Source organism: Brassica oleracea, chromosome C4 (assembly GCF_000695525.1).
Source record: "Brassica oleracea var. oleracea cultivar TO1000 chromosome C4, BOL, whole genome shotgun sequence".
Classification (NCBI taxonomy): domain Eukaryota; kingdom Viridiplantae; phylum Streptophyta; class Magnoliopsida; order Brassicales; family Brassicaceae; genus Brassica; species Brassica oleracea.
The window spans coordinates 42933983-42954647 of record NC_027751.1 but is presented as its reverse complement, the minus strand read 5'-3'; the positions used below and the strand labels follow the sequence as shown (position 1 = coordinate 42954647).

The 20665-nt window shown below is 32.3% G+C and overlaps 3 protein-coding genes and 1 long non-coding RNA gene across 5 annotated transcripts; 1 reads left to right on the top strand and 3 right to left on the bottom strand.

Moving 5' to 3' along the window:
• LOC106336761 (two-component response regulator ARR12) lies at positions 1-2966 on the top strand. 2 transcript variants are annotated; one of them, XM_013775693.1, is made up of 6 exons: positions 1-342; positions 725-877; positions 990-1349; positions 1522-1598; positions 1695-2633; positions 2721-2966. In XM_013775693.1, exons 1-6 carry the CDS (start codon positions 213-215, stop codon positions 2787-2789), a joined length of 1728 nt encoding a protein of 575 aa, XP_013631147.1. In that variant the 5' UTR covers positions 1-212; the 3' UTR covers positions 2790-2966. The 2 variants fall into 2 exon arrangements, with proteins under 2 accessions (XP_013631147.1, XP_013631146.1); XM_013775692.1 differs by having other exon boundaries at positions 3-342; positions 2715-2966.
• Positions 2967-7976: 5010 nt separating this feature from the next.
• On the bottom strand, positions 7977-9903 carry LOC106340132 (FBD-associated F-box protein At2g26860-like). Its single transcript, XM_013778993.1, has 4 exons — positions 9740-9903; positions 8662-9519; positions 8443-8580; positions 7977-8352 (listed from the first exon to the last, which is right to left on the bottom strand). The coding sequence occupies exons 2-4, from the start codon at positions 9514-9516 to the stop codon at positions 8113-8115; spliced, it is 1233 nt and encodes a 410-aa protein (XP_013634447.1). The 5' UTR covers positions 9517-9519; positions 9740-9903; the 3' UTR covers positions 7977-8112.
• Positions 9904-10338: 435 nt separating this feature from the next.
• LOC106341680 lies at positions 10339-10839 on the bottom strand. Its single transcript, XR_001269734.1, has 3 exons — positions 10828-10839; positions 10560-10687; positions 10339-10417 (listed from the first exon to the last, which is right to left on the bottom strand). It is a non-coding gene; the product is annotated as an uncharacterized LOC106341680 (long non-coding RNA).
• Positions 10840-12836: 1997 nt separating this feature from the next.
• Positions 12837-18742, bottom strand: LOC106342387 (potassium channel AKT1). Its single transcript, XM_013781298.1, has 11 exons — positions 18420-18742; positions 15830-16186; positions 15706-15763; positions 15307-15624; positions 14971-15216; positions 14789-14887; positions 14653-14685; positions 14378-14563; positions 14102-14296; positions 13933-14008; positions 12837-13855 (listed from the first exon to the last, which is right to left on the bottom strand). The coding sequence occupies exons 1-11, from the start codon at positions 18590-18592 to the stop codon at positions 13014-13016; spliced, it is 2583 nt and encodes an 860-aa protein (XP_013636752.1). The 5' UTR covers positions 18593-18742; the 3' UTR covers positions 12837-13013.
• Positions 18743-20665: the final 1923 nt, after the last annotated feature.

Below are 20665 nucleotides of genomic sequence, written 5' to 3'. Positions count from 1 at the left end.
ATCTTTTATCTCTCTCTAAATCTTAATATTATATAGTCTCTAAATCACTCTCTCTCTAGACCCAATTCATATTTAATCCAATAAATCTCATTTTCCGTCGACGTTCCCTGCACACTTTCTCTCTCTTAGCTTTTTTTCGAGACACTTGCAAGAACAAGCAAAAGAAGAAAAAAAGAAATCTCAACTTTTGATTTCTTGGACCATCCAAGAAGATGACTGTTGAACGACAAGATTGTGTAGCCTTGGACCAGTTTCCTGTAGGAATGAGAGTTCTTGCTGTTGACGATGACCAGACTTGTCTTCGTATCCTCGAATCCTTGCTTCATCGTTGCCAATACCATGGTTCCTTTCTCTATCTCTTCTCTCCTTTCTTGCATCGACCATTTCGTGTTTTTGGATCTGTTGATGAGTTTCTCCAAATGGGTTTTTAGATTCAGTTCTATTTATTTTCTTGATCTGAGAGTTTTTTTTAATCACTAATAGAATCTTTTAAGACAAGGATTCAAATACCTACCTACCTAACTTCATGTAGAAATCCTAGTTTCTGATTGGATCTTTCCAACATCATAGATCGATTCTGAAGATTAACAATTTTCATATACCATAAAAAAATCACATTTTATTTGCTTTGGATCCACACAACTGTAATGATTACATGTGTCACAAGAGCTTATTGTTGAATTCAATTTAAATTAATAAAAACAGATACTTTATATGGCTGCAGTTACAACGACGAACCAGGCCCAAAAGGCTCTAGAGTTATTGAGAGAGAACAAGAACAAGTTTGATCTGGTTATTAGCGATGTTGACATGCCTGACATGGATGGTTTCAAACTGCTTGAGCTTGTTGGTCTTGAAATGGACCTACCTGTCATTAGTAAGTCAACTAATTTTTTTCCATTATTTTTAATCAAATAATGTTTCATATTTTTCCTGATTCGTGGTTTAGTTTTATGATGATTTTCTTGTTCTTTTTTTAATCTCTGCAGTGTTATCTGCCCATAGCGATCCAAAGTATGTGATGAAAGGAGTTACTCACGGGGCTTGTGACTATCTACTGAAACCGGTTCGTATCGAGGAGCTGAAAAACATATGGCAACATGTGGTGAGAAAGAACCGTGGGAGTAATAACGGTGACAAGAAAGATGGATCGGGTAACGAAGGTGTTGCAAACTCTGATCAGAACAATGGGAGAGCAAATAGAAAACGTAAAGATCAGTACAATGAAGATGAAGACGAGGAAAGAGATGATAACGATGATCCATCATCTCAAAAGAAGCCTCGTGTTGTTTGGACCGTTGAGCTCCACAAGAAATTCGTAGCAGCGGTTAACCAATTGGGTTTTGAGAGTAAGTTTTGTTTAAATGTCACATGCATGGTTGTTAGCTCAACTTGAAAAGTATCTAGGATAAAGTCTAGTGGTCGCAGATCAAATGATGCCTGGGACGAAACTGATATTACATAATGTTGTTTCGAGATTCAGAGGGATTTAATTTTAATTCTGTTTGTTTCTGATGGCAGAGGCAATGCCTAAAAAGATTCTTGATCTGATGAATGTTGAGAAGCTCACTAGAGAGAATGTGGCTAGTCATCTTCAGGTTACAAAGAATTTTTCATGTTTTCTATTACTCAAATGAAGCTTTGTTTTTTTTATATATATCTTTAAAGCTTTATTTCTTTCATTGTGGCTGCAGAAGTTTCGCCTTTACTTGAAGAGGATCAGTGGGAATCAACAAGCTATTATGGCCAACTCTGACTTACATTTCTTGCAAATGAGCAATGGACTTGACGGTTTCCACCACCGACCGATTCCCGTTGGATCCGGTCAGTTCCATGGTGGAGCCGCCGCTGCGGGGATGAGACCGTTCCCTCCAAATAATGGGATTCTTGGCCGACTCAACACTCCTTCTGGAATCGGTGGTGTCCGCAACCTTTCTTCTCCTCCTTCTTCAGGAATGTTCTTGCAAAACCCAACCGATCTTGGAAAGTTTCACCATGTCTCATCACTTCCTCTTAACCACATTGACGGAGGAAACATACTTCAAGGTTTACCAATACCTTTAGAGTTCGACCAGCTTCAGACAAACAACAACAAGAGCATCATCGCCGGGAACTCAATGGCTTTTCCTAGCTTCCCTACTTCCCTTCCTAATAACAACAATCACTTGGTTCTAGAAGGTCACCCACAAGCATCTCCTTCAGCCTTCCCTGGTCACCAGATCAATAAACGTTTGGAACATTGGTCAAACGCTGTATCATCATCATCGTCCACTCTTCCTCCTCCTGGTCAGAACAGTAATAGCCTCATCAGTCATCAGTTCGATGCCTCCTCATCAAACTATTCCATCCCATTCTGTGACTCTACAATTCCATTGAATCCAGCGTTGGATCATACAAATCCCCGAGCTTTCTACAGAGCCACGGACTTGGATTCAAATGCAAATGTGCAGCCTGGAGTCTATTATGATTCATTGCAGATGAGACAATCAGGCAACTACGGTCCAACCACGGATGCTATGCTGAGTAGTAACCCCAAGGAAGGGTTCACCGTGGGACAGCAGAAGTTACAGAGTGGATTCATGGGAGGAGAAGCTGGTTCTTTAGACGATATAGTCAATTCCACTATGAAACAGGTGTGAGATGATTCAGCATCTGATATAAAAGATTATTATAATGATCTCTGACATGTTTGCATTTAATGTGAACGTGACTAGGAACAGAGCCAAGGAGACTTGTCGGAAGGTGATTTGGGATATGGAGGCTTTAGCTCACTTAGAACATGCATATGACTATGAGAGAGAACATTTAGACAACTCAGAACCATCGTTTGTGATTTGCTTTTGTCTCTTTCTTTCTCATATTTTCTTTGTAATGAAACTGTAAACTACAGTATCTCTTGTTTTTTTGTTTTACTTTTCCACTCGTTATAGCAATTTAGGACTCCCAATAAATAATAAGAACGAATTCATAAATAATTTTTTTACTCTTTTTTAGTAGTTTTTTTTTTGGCAAATCTCCAAAATAGCACATTTCTAAGTTTATATCACAAAAATAGCACTCAAAAACTAAAATGACCAAAATAGCATCTTTCTAAGTTTATCTTTTAAAAATTTTAATTTTTTTTATTTTTCAAAATTTGAAATCTTATACCCAAAATCTCATTTCTCAACTCTAAACCCTAAACTCTAAACCCTAAACCCTAAACCCTAAATCCTAAACCCCACCCTTTAACTCTAAACCCTAAGTTTGTGACTTTTGATAAAACATTAAGTGCTATTTTTGTGACTTTTGACCTTGAGTGCTAGTTTGGGAACATAAACTTGATCTAGTGCTATTTTTTTCTTTTTCTCCTACTTTTTTCTTGCAAGTTTATATAAAGATGACCGAAATTCACGAGTCTCCAAAAGTAACTGTATGACATAACATCACTAGTCTACGAAGACACAAGCCGCAGACAGCAGGACGATGAGCTTTTGATTCATCAACTAGTGCAATCACCATCTTTAATTTCTAAACACTATTGGCAATCAGTATCTTTATATCTACGAATTGTTTGTGCAGATTTATTCTTTAATTAATTGTTGACTATATAAAATTATGAACGAAATAGTCAAAACGTCAATGAATAAAAAAGAAAACTAACAGTTTCTGTCTATTTTTTTGTAGCAGTTGACTATTGATTTTGTGCGGTCAACGGTTGATTGAGAAATAAATATGCGTATACAATATTTGAATATTAAACATAAAGATTATAAATACTTCAGGAATAAAAAAAAAAACTATTTTTCTCATTATTATCCGTATAAGTTTTGAATTCAAGAACACTAATATATTCCCTAAAAATCCAAGTTAAGAAGATTTCTCAAGTTGAACATAAGTACATAACTTATCCTTTGTATTATGATTATGTAAATTCAGTTTAATCAATGACATATGAATTTTGACGTTAAAAATCATAACAAGAAAATTAGTTTGTTATTTCTCAAGTATTTGCAATTGGCATATTCAGTATTCAAATATTGTATGCATATATTTATCCTCTAACCAACCTTTGTTGCACAAAATTAAGATTACAATAGTCAATCGTTAAAAATTAGACGGAAACTGTTAATTTTTGTTTTAAAAATAATTATATATATTTTTCCAATCCCGTGGGGAAATCAGAACAGTGACAATCCGGTTAACCTGAAACAGATCCTGCTTGGTTAGAAAGAGACTAAAACAAACACACCAAATCTACAGATCTAGAACAAGAACACATGGGTCATAAATTAAAGCAAAATTGTTTAAAATGATATATCACCTTCACCAAATACTTTCAATTTTTCGAAATCAACGATTAGTCGAAAAATAAATTAAAGTAAAAAATAATTGAATATTAAAAATATTGATTGTTAATATTTAACATTAAAAAATCATTTCCCCATAAACTACCAACAGAAAAAACCTATAAAAAGACAGTGAATTAGATCTTACTATTTTATTCCAAATTTAAAATTCCAATTTAAAAAATCACTAGATTCTGATCTGTCTTTAAAATGGCGGGTATGTTTTTTGTTTTACATTTTTTTTAGAAATTTAATTTTTATATTTATGTTTTTTAGTCAAATTTGTGTTTTTATAATATTTCTCTTAATGATTGATAATTTTTTTTAATAATTATATTAAAATAGTTGGATCACGCCTATATAAATAGATCTTGTTGTTGTTTTAATAGAATATATTTCAGATCAGATTTAGTTATAGAATAGATTTCAGATCAGATTTAGTTATGGTTGTTTTGCCCCATTAAATCTTGTGTATTGTTACTTGTAGATATCGCTTCAGTTCTGTGCCTCCCAACATATCCAAATATTCGAATAATCTAAAATTATGAAATGTATTAGTTATATTTTTGGGTCTCCGGCCAGTTCAAGTATTACAAATATATAGTCAACAATTTGGATATATATAATGTATATATATCTTTTTTTTTGTCGGTAATGTGTATATATTTAATCTATTAAAAATGGAGTACAAAATTAGATTACCCTTTAATTTTACCATTTATTTATAATGGTATGTCATTGAGATATTTATTGAAAATATATTTAAATATGTTTGTATTTTTCTTATTTAAATTATAGATTTTTTAATCGAATCTTAATCAAAATATTTTTTCCAATATATTTCCTAATATATTTTGTATTAACGTATTAAATGTTTTCCGATATTTATTAGTAATAAATAATAAAGTAAAAACTACATATCATAATTAATTAACTAATTGGATTTATACATATGAAACCATTATACCAATAATTTATTAAACACTGTGATATAATAAATGATTAAAATAACAAAATATAATTATTCAAAGTAATAAATAAAATTTTTATGTTTTAAACTATTATACTAACAATTAGTAAAAACATTTTAATTTACAAATATATATTATACCATTTAGTACAAAAAAAATTAACGTGAAAACGAATATTCAGACGGTCGCAGGTCAAACTCTAGGAACAAACAATAACAGAACGGGACAACTTTTTTAACAAATTTATTTTAATATAAATTATAATTCCAAAAATTTGAAATTTATTTTAAGGGATGCTAAAATTTTGGAATTAGAAAGATTTATAACCCAACTCTATATTGTTTTAGTATGAATAACTGAAATTTATATCATAATATTTTATTAAAATTTTATTTTACTTTTGTTATAACTGCATAATTTATTTTTCAATCTAAATTTATGAATATAAGGTGTAACTTTATTTTGTGATATACGTTTTTGTTTGTGAAATATAATTTAAAATATCTACTACAAAGATTTATGAAGTAAAAGCAAATAAATATATGACTTTAAAAATTATGAAATTATCTGCAAATAGTAGAAGAAGTAAAATAAAAATAAGATCTGTTGACTATAACATTATTTTGTTAAAAAAAAACCATAAATATTTAAAAATATGGTTAATGTTAATAATATTTACCATTAACGATGTAGAAAAAAATATTTACATATATAAAAATGAAAACAAACATTCGCGCGGTTACACGATCAAAATATAGTATATATTAGTTTTCAAGTTTCCAGTAATTTTTTGAATCCATAAGTATATTTTAGATACCTCGAGTAATAAATATCTAATTGAATTATATCCAAAATTGAAAAAAAAAAACAGTTTTCAAACCGAAACCAAACTGAAACACTTGCGGAACTCAATAGATTCAAATCTTTACTAATTCACCTGAAATCGATTAGTTCCTACCAGTAACCATCCGAGTGCGCCTACAACGAATAATGAAAATATTTAGAAAGTAGAGAATACAGAAAAAAGAGAGTAAATTATTATCCCAAACAAAGTGATGATGACGAATAAAAAGTAGCAGAGATTCCCCTGTACTCAGCAGCACTCCACTCGAGCAATATTTTAAAGTCAAACCAAGTTGGCATTTTGTATGTACATTGTTCATATATTTCTGTTTTGAAGATTGAGATCTCCAACCGGTTTATATTTTTTTTATAATTTAATCTTTTTTTTTAATCATCAACACATTCATATTGACTCAATATGTGAACCACGATAGGAGATACTGATCTATGTGAACGACAAAAGACGTTTCTTTCGTAGCACTGCGGGCTAAGTTATCCGCCTTCTTATTCTGCATTTTTGATACATAGATAATCTCTGCACGAATAAACCTCTCTTTCAGACTGTCTAGATCTTCCAAATAACTTGCAAACGCTGGCCATTCTTCTGGTTCTGAAACTATCTTCAACAATTGAGAACAATCCGTTGCAAACGTAACCTGAAATTGTCGTAAGTTTTTCATGCATTATATTGCCCATAGTAAAGCTTCCATCTCTGCATGAAGAGGAGAGAGCGAAGCCCTAACATTCTTTGCTCCCATTAAACCCTCAAATCCTTTTAAGGTACTGTATCATCATTGACCTGAAAAACTATCATTTTCTTTCCACGAACCATCCATAAAACACCATCTTAACAATATTACGGAGAAACAGTTTTTTCAATTGTTAAGTTGATTAAATTATAAAAATATGAAAGTTTGGTAGTTATCAAGAAAATAAATAATAAAACAAAATAATAACTAAAATTCTTGTTTAAACCAAAATAAGTCATTTAGTTAATTAACATATTAAAACGCAGTTAAAAAGAAAATTTGTAGCTATCAAGAAAATGTAAAATGTCGTAGTTAGCAAAACCAGAAAGTATAAAAAAATAACAAAAGAATATTAACATGACGTAAGAACATATCTAAGCCTACTCTGTTTTCTATTCGAAATTTTGTTTAAAGAAAAAAAATCATTGACCTTATTACGTTTTCAACTTATATTAAAATAAAAGTGGTTATACTAAAGTGGAGCAATTACTACGTTTTGTATTCATTTCTCTATTTTAAAGTAAAAGGTAGAGTAAGATTAGAGTAAAACTTAGTTATATTTTGAAGTTGTTCTATTTTTATTAATGATAAATAGATTACAAAGGTTCTAATGGAAGGAATTGATACAGTGACAGTGTTTATAGACTTTAGTTGCCTTGTATCCTTCCACTGCCACGAGCTAGCTAGAGATAGTTTAAAAGTGTTTTTTTGAAAGTTCATTAATGGAATGTGTTTGTGCCTATGTCCCATGCTGAAGTGTTTGCTTTGCTAGAACAAAATAACTTTCTAAGAACTAAATAAGCAAGTGGCGGTAGTCTATTAGCAATTTTTTGAGGTTTGGTGTACTCACATCAATCATGGGTTCGATTTTCTATGATAACTAAATTATCACCACTTGGCCAGTCTGAACTTGGGATTCGACCCTGGTGGACCGTAACAGATGATCAGTCCACACCTTTGATTAGTCGGAAAATATTCCAAACTGGATCATGTAGTATGGTACGCTTTCGGATTAGTCCCACTCTATAGTACTAACTACATTTTTTCTGGGACTGACCGGATCACCCAGTAGTGTTTATAAAAAAAAAAATAACTTCAATTTTGAATAAAGAAGTTAAAGGTACCAAAGTTCGAGAATCATTTAAACACCAAACTGTTTCTTAGACATTAAAAACAAAACAAGAACCTTAAAAAATCCAGAATCGAATGTGAGACTCCTCCTTAGCACTCATCAGAACTTTCTGAAACGGAATCAGTTTCTATCCCGGTGCAAGGCGTGATCGTCGAGGACTTCAAGTGACAAGCGTGTCTGATGATAAAACTCACGAAGTCTCTCTCTTCTCGACTTCCCCTGTACTCTGCAAACTCGAACGTTTCAAGGCTCTCCAACAAACAGCTCGGAACAGAGATCTCGCTGCTGTTCCAGTTAATTAGTTCATACTTCTTGAAACGTATATATTTCTGAAAAAACAAAGGAGAGAGAGAGAGAGAGAGAGTTAATAAGACTACACAGACCATAGATAGAAAAAATTGTCGAAGGAAGAAACTTACGGAGACACAGAGATTAAGAACTCGGAGATTAGGAGAATCATGGAGCAGCCGGAAAAGCAGCTTGGACCAATAATCAAAGCGTATACATAGCTTCAGACGTTCAAGCCGATTGAAGAATATACCATCATGATACATATACTGCAAACACACAGACACACATTCAATCTTATTAGTGTTTCTAAGTGATGTAATAAAATTATGAAAACAGATTTTTGTAACCTCATCTGAAATGATGTTGAATGATACGCACAAGGAGAGGCGTTTGACAGATGTGATGGAATCGAAGATACTAAACAAATAATACTGGACATTGATGTCTGCCTCTTCAACCTCGGGCATATGTCTAACCAAATAAGAGTAGTTTAACATATATTCCTCAACTTTGAAATACTTCAAAGAAGGAGTCACTATCACATACTCCTCAACGAAAGGAGACAACCCGTGACCTATCGGTAAGGTTAGCCTCTGCAAGGACGGACTAATCACAGCTACGGTTTTCATGTTGTCCTGACCATTTCGTTCGATAACCAGATCCTCAAGAGCTGGGCAGTAGGATATAAGCAGCCGAAAACAGTCGTTGTTTAGGTAAGTCACGCGTCCGAGATGCAGAGTTTTCAATATAGGGAGAGAAACTGTCCGAGGAACATCCAGCAGAATCTTCTCGCCGTTGAGTTTCAAAGTCACTAGGGATTCGCAGGTATACAAGCTGCTCGGCAATAACAAACAAGGTTCTCCAGACCAACAGTATACACAGTCGATATCTAGCTCAACGATGCAGCGAGAAACCGTAGTTGCAACCCACCGAGTGATATCCTCAGGTGGGAATGATGAAAAGCATTTGAGGAGAAAGCTCTCTATGACCGGAGGTTTGAGTAGTGGCAGATTCATGCTGATGAAATCCCTGATTGCAAGGTCTGATCCGTACTTATTATCCACGAACTCGAGTTTAGGCACCCACGTCCATACAAACTCCCATCGTTTAGATAAAATGCTGGTGGAGACAGCGAATTTTGTCGGAACAAACGTTAGTATCCTGACCAGTAACTCATCTGATAGTCCACTGATTCTGTCCATTACCTTTTACAATCCAACGGCCATGACCAAATAAAACAAGAGCGGTTTAGTAACATAGCCACACAGATGAAACCCTAGAAAAATAAATCAGAAACACCTGGAGCCTAAGAAACATTTGTTGACAATGTAATAAACAGTTAGCAACAAATGAAAAACGTTCCCACACAAAACCCTAGAATGTTGAAAGCTAGAACGGAGCAAAACCCTACAGAGAAAAATAAACCTGTGAAGTTTAATGGAGGCTCGACTTTTGCCCTGGAATCGAAATCAGAAGACAAAGTCAGAATAGCTCGGAGAGCTTAGAAAGCATTTGTCGCCACTGTAATACCCATTTCGCCTACTGATTGTCTGAAAAAACGAGGAAGAGGAAGGAAGTGGGAATCTGAAAATATTGGGAACACAACCGTTGTGTGTCATATTGATTAAGATTATGGTGGGCCTGGGCTGATAATCATGTGAACTGATTTTTCACGTCATATTTTATTTTCATAACATGGATCGGATGTTAGAGTCTTTTAAAGTTAAATTATTGTTTAGTCCAGAAACTAGAACTTGGGATCTTTGGTCAATACGTGTGTTGGAGACTTGATAGAAGTAGTTTTACAATGTAGCCATGGCAAATGTAATAATAATGTAGATCAATCACATATAAATATATTTTTATTCATATAAATATATTCCTAGTCATATAAATACATATAAATGAGAGGTTAATTACTTGGGAACGCACTAGGTGAATGAGGATTATCCTGAGATTTCAATTTGTCTACACAACAACAATATACATCGGCATATATTTCTTCACAGTCTCCTGTTCTGTACCCTAAATTTTCACAGTTTTGTATACATGCTTGGCTGGCCTTACAAGGTGGTCTCCTTTCCGGACATATAAGGATTTTTCCTAATTGGGAAAGCACAAAATTGAAATGATCAATTAATTTCTTATGTAGAACACTACTACACAGTTTTTTTCTCCAACAATAGCTACTCTAGTACACAGTTTATTTATTTAAGAAAAATTAAATTTGAAAAAAGAAAATTACCTGAAGCCATTGGTAAAAGGATAAACGTAGATACCATCAATGAAAATAACAAAAGAGATGAAAACTTGTTTGTTGCCATTTCTTATGATTTAGAATATGCAACAACTATTTTTCTTCTTCTGTAAATCCTTCAATTATATAAAACCAATTAAAAGGTAAAGATCCAACTGGAAAATTAGAATTAACAACGTCTAGTATAAGATGAGCATATGTTGTCTTTTCAACAGAAAAGTTTCAACATAATACACAAATTTAATTATTTATTTACCTTATGTCTTTGCGGTAGTTACAAATAAATTATTATGGTGTTATATATATATTAAAGTTATTTCACACAATGCAAGTAATTTGTATCATGTAATGAGTTTTCCATTAACATAAATTTTGACTGTGAAGTTGGTTAACAGAACTCATAATAAAGTTGAAGAAACATTTCAGAATCTACATTATATTAAAATAGAGTAATTATTTTATATATTATTGACAATTATACTAGGACCATTTAATTAATTACTTAATATGACATATTTAATTATTTACACTAATTAATCAAATATATAATATTTATAGAAAATCTTAATAATCAATAAAATATTAAAAATAAATAAATTTTAACTTTATTTTAGTTATAACAAAATTTGTTGAGAAAAACTACCAAAATCCTACAAAAGTTTGAATATCTTTGTTATAAAATAATATATTAATTTCGTAACTAATAATATATTATTATTATAAATTTATGTTAATTAAAATTTTATTATATAAAAAAACTCTTTCTAATTTTTTTATAAATTTTATTATTATTATCTACATATTATATTAGAGTCTATATTTTATTAAAATAGAGTCATATTTTTATCTACTGTTGATAAGTCATAATACGATCATTTAATTAATCTCCCAATATGACATATTTGATTATTTACATTAATTAATCACATATATAACATTTTTTATAAAATCTTAAATATTAACAATAAATAAATTTTAACTATAAATTTGAACTTTATTTTTAGTTATGACAAAATTTGTTGAGAAAATATCTAACAAAATTAACTAAAAGTTTGGATTTTTTTATTATTAAATAATGCATTAATTAATTTCTTAATTAGTAAAATAATATTATTATAAATTTATGTTAATTAAAATTTTATTATAAAAATATTGCTATTTTTATAAATTTAATAATTCTAGTGGTAAAGTTTTCAATAGAATACCTCAAAAAAATGTAAGAGTATAAAAGAGAATGATTTTTTTTTTTGTAGAATATATCAAAGAAGAACTTTTGAGATATTTTCTAAAATTTTTGAGTTATATGTCAACATATAATTAATTTCATCCTTTTAAATAAATTAATACTTATATTTTATAAATGTATTAAGATAATATTATTTTGTATTTGAAATACCTATTTGGAGATATTACCCCTTAAAATTGCTCTAAGGGGGATGTATTCAATTTAACATTTGATGTGATTTGATTTTTAATGGGGTTTTAGATGATTTCAATAAGTTTCAGAGATTTAAGGGACTTTTGTTAAACTACTCTAGAATATCACCTAAAACTATGAGATTTGAGTTTTAATTTTTTTAATTAAGAAATCATACCCAAACACCCTAAAATCAACTGAAAACTTTAAAACTCCACAACTTAAAATATTTTCAATAACAGTGGATTTTTCATTTTAATACAAATCACCTGAAACTCTCAGTTGAATACATCCCCCTAAGAGCATGATTAACCCGGGGTTCTTATGATGAGATTTTTAGCGGAAGTTAAGAAACTGTTTATTAACTTTTAACTAAAAAAATTAAGAACCGGTTCTTAAATAAGAACTTTAAAAACCGATTTTTAGTTTTTTTAGTTAAAAATTAAAAAATGGTTTCTTAAATTCCAATAAAAACCCATTTTAAGAACTCCGGGTTAATCATGGTGTAAGACAGGGGTGAAGAAGAATCCTCAAAAAAATCTCAGTGAAACAACAGGGAATAGAAAAAGAAGATACAAACCCACGTTAACTATTTTCTTGGTTGAATCTTCCGCTGGAAAATTATATTGTTTCTTTGATTAACATGACGAACTAGACTTATCTTCTGCCATTTGTCTTTACTTCATTGGTTTTCTCCTTTTCTTTGTAACTGATCAGCAGTCTTGACACTAGTTTACTCTCCGCTGTTTTCCTGTAATATATTTTGATGTACGTGAAATTTATTTATTTATCTTTTTGGTTTGGGATTTAGATGCACCGACAAACTCTTGGCTTTGCAGAAAGAGGAAAATACAAAGGGCTCTCTTCACATTAACATTCATAGAAACAAGATGTCAATGGTCAATGGTCGATCCACATTTACGCAATCTTTATCAAGGCTCAAATTCATTTTTTTTTTGGACAATGCTTTTAAAGCAAACGTTATCAATTTGCTCATTACAAGCCATACAGAACTTGGATGTCTTCTAGGAGTGGCTAGAATCAGTTGCAAAGATGAGATGATCTCCATCTCTTATAACATCTACATCATCAATCTCTGCCATGTTCTGATCTTTGCTCATAACTCTGGCAGCAACAATACCAAACTTGCTGGAACCCAATTCTAGCAACTCCTTGAAACTCCCTGGAAGCAGCACCAGCTTCACTGCTACCTCATCTTTCTCCTTACAACTAATCGTCACCCTCACCTGGTTCACGACTCTGCTTTCGTCCACCGTGGCTAGCCCGTTCTTTTGCACGTTTTGACTAGCTAATATCCCAAACAACGAGTTATCAAAGTTGTTTGTTTTCCGCCTTGGCCTTGTTTCCGTGATCCTAAAAGACACCTCTCTTGATGGAGGGCGGATGTTAGGTTCACTAGTACCTCTTCCTAGGAATCGTCTCGCGGTTTTGAGTATAGGAACCGAGGCACTCGACTCAATATGCGTCCTCTCATTTTTCTTTTCTCTGAATAATGCTTTAATCTCCTCATGCCCTTGTTGGTCTGCGAGATCCTTGGCCGTCCAGTTATGCATATCTTGTTTGTTAACGTCCGCACCTTGCTCGAGGAGATACTTAACCATTTCGATATTCCCTTCACATACAGCAGCATGGAGTGCAGAGGTCCCTGTGGCTCTTGGACGGGTAACATCTCCACCATGTCGAACTATTTCTTTTAGTAGCTTCAAGTTGCCTTGTTCCGCCGCTGTGCATGCAAAATGACCAACATCCCCTGCCTCTATGGTAGCACCATGTTCCAACAATACTTTTACAATTTTCTCATGTCCTTCCACCATTGCTTCCCATAGTGGTATGTTCCCTTCCGCGTCTGCATTTACATTATGGTTTCAGCAATATAATCAAAATATACAACAAGTATCTTGAAAAATGTTTTTCAGCAAGTACCTCTACAGTTAGGGTCTGCATGGTACTCCAACAAATGAAGCACACAGTTGAGACTTCCTTTTGATGCTGCTATATGCTGTTTCAAGATAAGAAAAGAAAGAATCTAAGTTATATAGACTCCAGAGAGCTTAGATGTGAAAAATAAATAAAAGTCATGAAGTTCACTGACCAGAGGCGTTCTGCCATTGTTATCCGATTCATTTGGATCTTGTCCTCTCTTTAGTAACTGATGTAAAAGCAAATCATCTTCTCTCATTGCAGCGAAGAACAAGTTGATAGGAAGATCCAGTTTACCCCTTGCAAGCATGTTTTCTGTTTCCAGTAGAACATTCTCCATAACCGGATCATTCATCTCTTTTAAATGCTGCTCTCAAAGACACAGAGTTGAAACCAGTAAATAGTTGTGCAAATTTCAAGTACACTCAACACCTATATTTGCTCTTACCTGAAGTAAGTTATTCATGATTATGGTACCATCTCCAACATTAGCCTGAATGATATTCAAGAAAGTTGTACGGTTCATACGCAATAGTTGGCACAGCCGTTTTGTTCTCACAGTAAACAGTTGTGGTTTGTAACACAACACACCTATCTCCCCTATAATGTCTCCAGCTTTAACCTCTTTCAAAGCCTGAAATTCTCCATAAAACCACTCTTTATGAATTCTCAACTCCACTCTTTATAAATAAAAAAAGTAATAAACATAAAATGCTGACTTACATTTTCTGTTCCACCATCTTGAATGACCAAGTCCTGTACCATAACAAAAGTGTGCAAAGAGGTAAAATCATCTTGCATTCTTATAATATATATTTCTATTCAACAAACCGTAGAGAGTTTTGTAAAAGATTATTACCGCAGTACCGTTCACAAGGATGTAGAAGTCTGTTGGCGCTTCGTTCTGCAAGATTACATCTTCTTTTGGTGGGAAGTACTCTGCATTCATTTCTGAGACCTACATGTAAGAAATGAGAAGAAATGAAATGAATGAATCTTTTAAATGGGATAGGAGTATATATGCTTTTTAAATAGTTTTACCAGCTGGAAAAGCAAGTCGTTGGATACTCCGCGAAAGAGGTAGACTTTATCCATAAGAGAGTAGAAAAGGAAGTGTGATATGCTCGATCTAATTGCTTTTGGGAGTGCATCAAGGGTCTCTTGCTGTTGCAGCCCCTCCGAGTCTGTCCGATACTTCAAGCATAAATGTGCAAGCATCTGATCTTGCAAACGAGGTGGTAAATGGTTCCTACGAGCGAAGTTTGAAGCAGCTTGTATTGTATCTCTCTAGACAAAAGGAGAACCAAGTTTGAGGTTTCCGTAATAGCCTCGTGTAATTATTATACATCTAGTTAGGTGATGAAAATGATAACTTACAAAGTTTCTTGTTCGACTTGTTCCATGGACTACCAAATTGGTCATGTTACCAATCAAGTATGCTGTTAACCCGAGGTTGAAGAGCATATAGAAAATGTCAAATATCATTTCCTTTGTGTTCACTGGATGCAAATCACCATAACCAACAGTGGTTAGAGTAGTGATGGACCAGTACATGGAAGTCACATATCGCATCCACAAGCTTTCGTCATGGAAGTTCGCGTTAGATGCTCCAATCCAGGTCTTTGCTGGGTCATGGTGCCGTGCGGCGATAAGGTAATAGAAACATGCAGCACAATGAACCGCAAAAATTGTAACCTGCAAGATTCTCCAACTAATGAGTTACTCGAGAGTAGTGTGGTTTAAGTAAATGAACATTTTATGTTTTGATGATCTTACACAAACGAGTTTTGCACACCGGACCCAAAAATAGTTGAAGTTGCGATCTTTTTCAAGCCTGTTTAAAGACAATGTCAAGATTCTGATAAGAGAAGGAAATAATAAAAGGTTATTGATAGATTACCTGGCAAAGAAGGCACCGACTCTGCGAACACGCCAAAGCCGAAGCATGTTAAATAATCCGTAAGACTGGGATGAGATTTTCATAGCCACCTCAGAGGGGATAGTTGATATGAGGTCGAGGACGAACCAAGAACGCAAGTACTTGAAGGCAATCATTTTACGATCATCGACGAGGAGGTAAGTTGATTTATCAAGGTAACCAACAAAGAACGTCATGATGATATCGATCGCAAAGAATCCATTCACAATGTTATCGGTGATAGAGAGTGGTGGCCTTGGCTTTCTCAAGAACCCAAACTCAAAAGGGGAAACCCATGCAGTATAAACCACAAGAACCACTAGGAAAGCCTCCCATATCCTGCATTCAACACGTCCATTTTCAGTATATTAATCAATAATCATCATTCCATAGTTTTCGTTATTGTTTGGTAGCCTCAAAGTGTTATTGTTTGATGATGCTATGAATATGAAACGTGAATTAGAAGTATTTCTACTTTTTATTACGTATGTTTCAGATTAATTGTCGTTTTAGACTTCGACATACAGATTAAAAAAATATTTAATTTTGTATATTTACTAGATAAAAACATCATTAACAATAAACCTAACCACATTTCAACCGATAAAAAATATATATTAGAATATAAAATCAATAAATTTTGTATTAAAATTATAAAACGACACTTATTTTGAAACAAAATTTTATCCTAAAACACAAATAATCTGAAATGGAAGGAGTATCTTATTTGCACAGTTTGCATCCGTTGTTGAAATCAAAGCATTGAATTCTGCACATTCACTATATCATTTATTATTTTCCCCACATTCACGTGTTCATTCACGTGTTATGGTCAAAAGCAAAGGAGCTTTAAGCCAATTATCCAACCAACCAATGTGAATATGTGATAAAGAACGCTTTGAATTTTCTACATTTGCCTTCGCATTTATAAGATCTTGTTTGTTGACTGTCAAACGAGAACGATAGGGAACTAGGATTTGAATATTCTAAATATTGAATAAAAAGGAGCTACAATTGTCTGGTAAATCAAATAACAAAAAATGATTATACTATAATCTCTTTTCTAAGAGATACAAAAAAATAATAAAGAGAAAATAATCCAAAAAGCTGTGCAACTTGACAAAGTTAAGCAAATAGATATATTTTGACATAAAGTAACATCTGTACGATATATTATAATTTACGAAAAAGTACAATGTTATTGTGTTATTTATTGAAATCTTTCAAATATATTTATTTGTAATCAAATTGTAGTGGAGCAGCAGTAGTTCTCACTTAAAGAATAGTTACCCTTGATAGAATTTAGGTTTAATTAGTTCTATCAAGCTTTAGAATAAAGCTTATAGGCTATAGCCATCTTATTTAACAATTTAATTCACTAAGCAAATCAGTACTTTTGGGAAGAAAATACATGTATATTATTACACATCATTAAATTTATTATGTATACTATTTTTTATGTTTACATCACATATTTTTGTTACTATAAATTATATATTACTAACTTGAAACTATTAAATACTCCTTCTGTTTTTAAAAGATGCATATTCTAGAATTTTAACATATATTAAGAAAACTCGTTAAATATACATTTTTTTTTTTGTGAATAACAATTTTTCATAACTTTAAGTCAATAAAAATTTAATAAACACTATTAATTTTTTTGAAACTTACAACTTTTCATAAATTTATACATTGAAAAAGTAAAAAATGTATCTTTTTGAAGCATTTTTTTTTTCAAAAAATACATCTTTTAGGAACAGAGGGAGTAGTATGTATTACTTGCATACTATAGCTAATATGAAATACATATAACTTTACAAATCATGTAAATGTATAAAAATAACTATGAGTCATTCTAATTAGTATATTAATATATAGATTAGGACGGAATTTATGTTCTAAATAGAATGAAAATTTCTTACTTCATCATAAAATGTTAATATATTTATAAAAAATATATTCGTTTTTTTATACTTTTAAACATGTTAGATATAGAAAAATCTAAATTCTAAAATGAAATTACAGATTTTTTATTTGTCAACGAAATTACAGATTTAAATTATCATATTTTAAGAGATGGAAAGTAATTAAAATGAAGAGAGAATAAATTTAATAATAGATATATTTTAAAAAGAAAATAAACATATAGAAATAAGTAAAAATGATTTCAGATGCTCAACCGTGTATATCACCAAATGTTAATATATATTACACACTATATCCTAACCATCCCACTATTATGATTATTTTATTAATTATAGCTCTAATGTGGTTGTATTGTTGTGATCTTATATACTAAATTTGTTTTGTATCGTTGTTTTATACTTTTTGGTCGGCCGTCCAAAAAGGGTATTACGTGGGTGTATGATTACTTTTCTTAATTTATAGTATTACTTTTATTCCCATCTAATCTAATTATTAAAAGAATTACAACTCCAACAAAAAAATTGTTCTTAGCTAAGAAAATTGAACTTTGGTATGTCCGATCCTCGGAAATCAATGAATAATAAGAATCAAGTCAACTGTACTTATGAAGAACAAACAAGAAGTGGTAAAAAGACAGAGAGACCTGTATTGATGATTGTAAGGAGACACGACGAATCTCTTTAGCTTAATTCGTCGGTTGCTTCTAGCTCCAAGTGATGGTAAGATTCCAGTAGAAAGACTGAAATGACTACTCTCTCTCGAAAGCTGTTCGATCTCATCTATCTCGTGTCTCCCTCTACTCCTGAGACTCCCCATGCTTTTCTTTCTTCTCTACCGATCTCTCTCTTTCCCGACCGATCTTCTCTCTCTCCCCCTCTCTCTCTCCCTCTCAGGACTGTTCTTTTCTCTTCATGACTCTTTTCTCTGCAGGTTTCTGTATAAGAGGCAGAGTACGTGTTAATATTGGGTGTGCCATCTCTGACCTTGTATATATCCCTTGATTTTCAAGAAAATGTGGCTGCTTTCTGTATCAATAGGACCCACCATCACGTCTTAGCATTAATAACTGTTGTTTTCTCTAATCGTAATTAAATAAAATAGAATATCCCTTTTTGCCTAGTAGTAGTAAAAGCTGTATTACGATGATATTAAAAACATTGGAGGAAAAAAGATAACAAAGAAAATAATGGACGAAAGAGGAAGAGTTGACTTAAACGGTATTGTAATAAGTTCAGCAGCTGGACAGGTTGAGATCAGCTCTTATTGCTTCTCCACGATCAAAATCTGCCAACCGACTGCAACTGTTCTTAATTAGGTACACCTTCCAAGTAAGTATCTACCATTTATAGACATGTACACCATCCCCTTTGGGCAAGAAAAGCTAAAATGATCGACAAGAATCTTAGAAACCTGATAACATCTCTTCGTGAGGTGAAGCGACATGGCTTATTTTGTGGTTTGGCACGCGCTCCAACATAAACTAAAAGCGTTGAAAATACATAAGCTAAAAGAAGAAACTGGCATGCTCTGTCTTTTGGGAGGGGGTCAAAAGGCCTCTATTTTTTGTTCTCAATTTTCAAGTTTTAAATTCAATTTCAAACTCAGATGCACATAACTGTACACACAGTTTTTTCTGTATTTGATCAGTAACATTAAAGTTTTTTTAAAGAGTTGACTAAAATGAACCCAATCATCAGGATTACTAATTATATTGTTTGATTGACCTATACAACAAAACAAATAAATCAATGTATTTTAAATTATGTTAGCTGATTAAAATATAATTTTCACTTACTTGAAGTAAACATTTAATTTTTTCAAAAGATACTTTAGGTTTTTTATCTTGCCTAACTATTTTAAATTTGGTTGCTTTTTTATTTCATTTTTTTGTTACATTTTGAGATGAAGGAAAAAGCGATAGGCCATCATAAAAACCAACATATTGTTGATTTGTTGGAACTTGAATTTTGACAAAATGGGTTATGCTAACTTTCCGGCGACTTTTTTGGTGAAGTATGTCACCTAAATGATTAGATTTTAGAGTCACTGGTAATGAGGATTATAAGATAGCGCATTTATTTTCCAAAAGTAAAGTTAAAAAATGAATGGGAAATGTATATAAAAGTGAAAAGTTTGGAAAGATTATAGTCAAACTCTGATTAACTAAACACCAAAATGGAAGCCTGCTTCCATATTGGTTATGTGAGAAAGAAAAACCCTAACTATATTACGGAGTAATTTCAATCCATGTTTAAAATATGCATGAAAGAAATGTGGACTACATGCACGCAGCTTGGCTTTGCTTGGGGTGGGTCCTAATATATGAATGTGAAAGAAAAACCTTAACTATATTACGTAGTGAATTTCAATCCATGTTTAAAAGATGCATGAAAGAAAAACCTTAACTATTTTGGTTATGTGAGAAAGAACCTTAACTATATATATTACGGAGTGAATTTCAATCCACGTTTAAAAAATGCATGAAAGAAATGTGGACTACACGCATGCAGCTTGGCTTTGCTTAGGGTGGGTCCTAATCTAGATGAATGTGAATTTTAGACCCAGGAAAAAGTTTTTTTATAGGACAATTATATTTTTGTTTTTTCAACAATATTTATTTAGTTTTTAATAGGAGAATTTGCTGAAGAAACAATTTTCAACAATAGGTGCATTTTGACGATATTCACCACTAAGCTAATATACGACAACTTCAGAATAGCAAAATGCATCTACCTCTCGAGGTCCCATTTCTGGTGCTGATCGTATTCAGGAAATTTAAGACGTAGAGTCAGCTTCATTAGAAGCATTAAATCATATATATAAAGAATGGTTTCCTTCAACTCCTAGATCATCCACATCAGATCTCATGTCATTAATTCGGAGTATGTG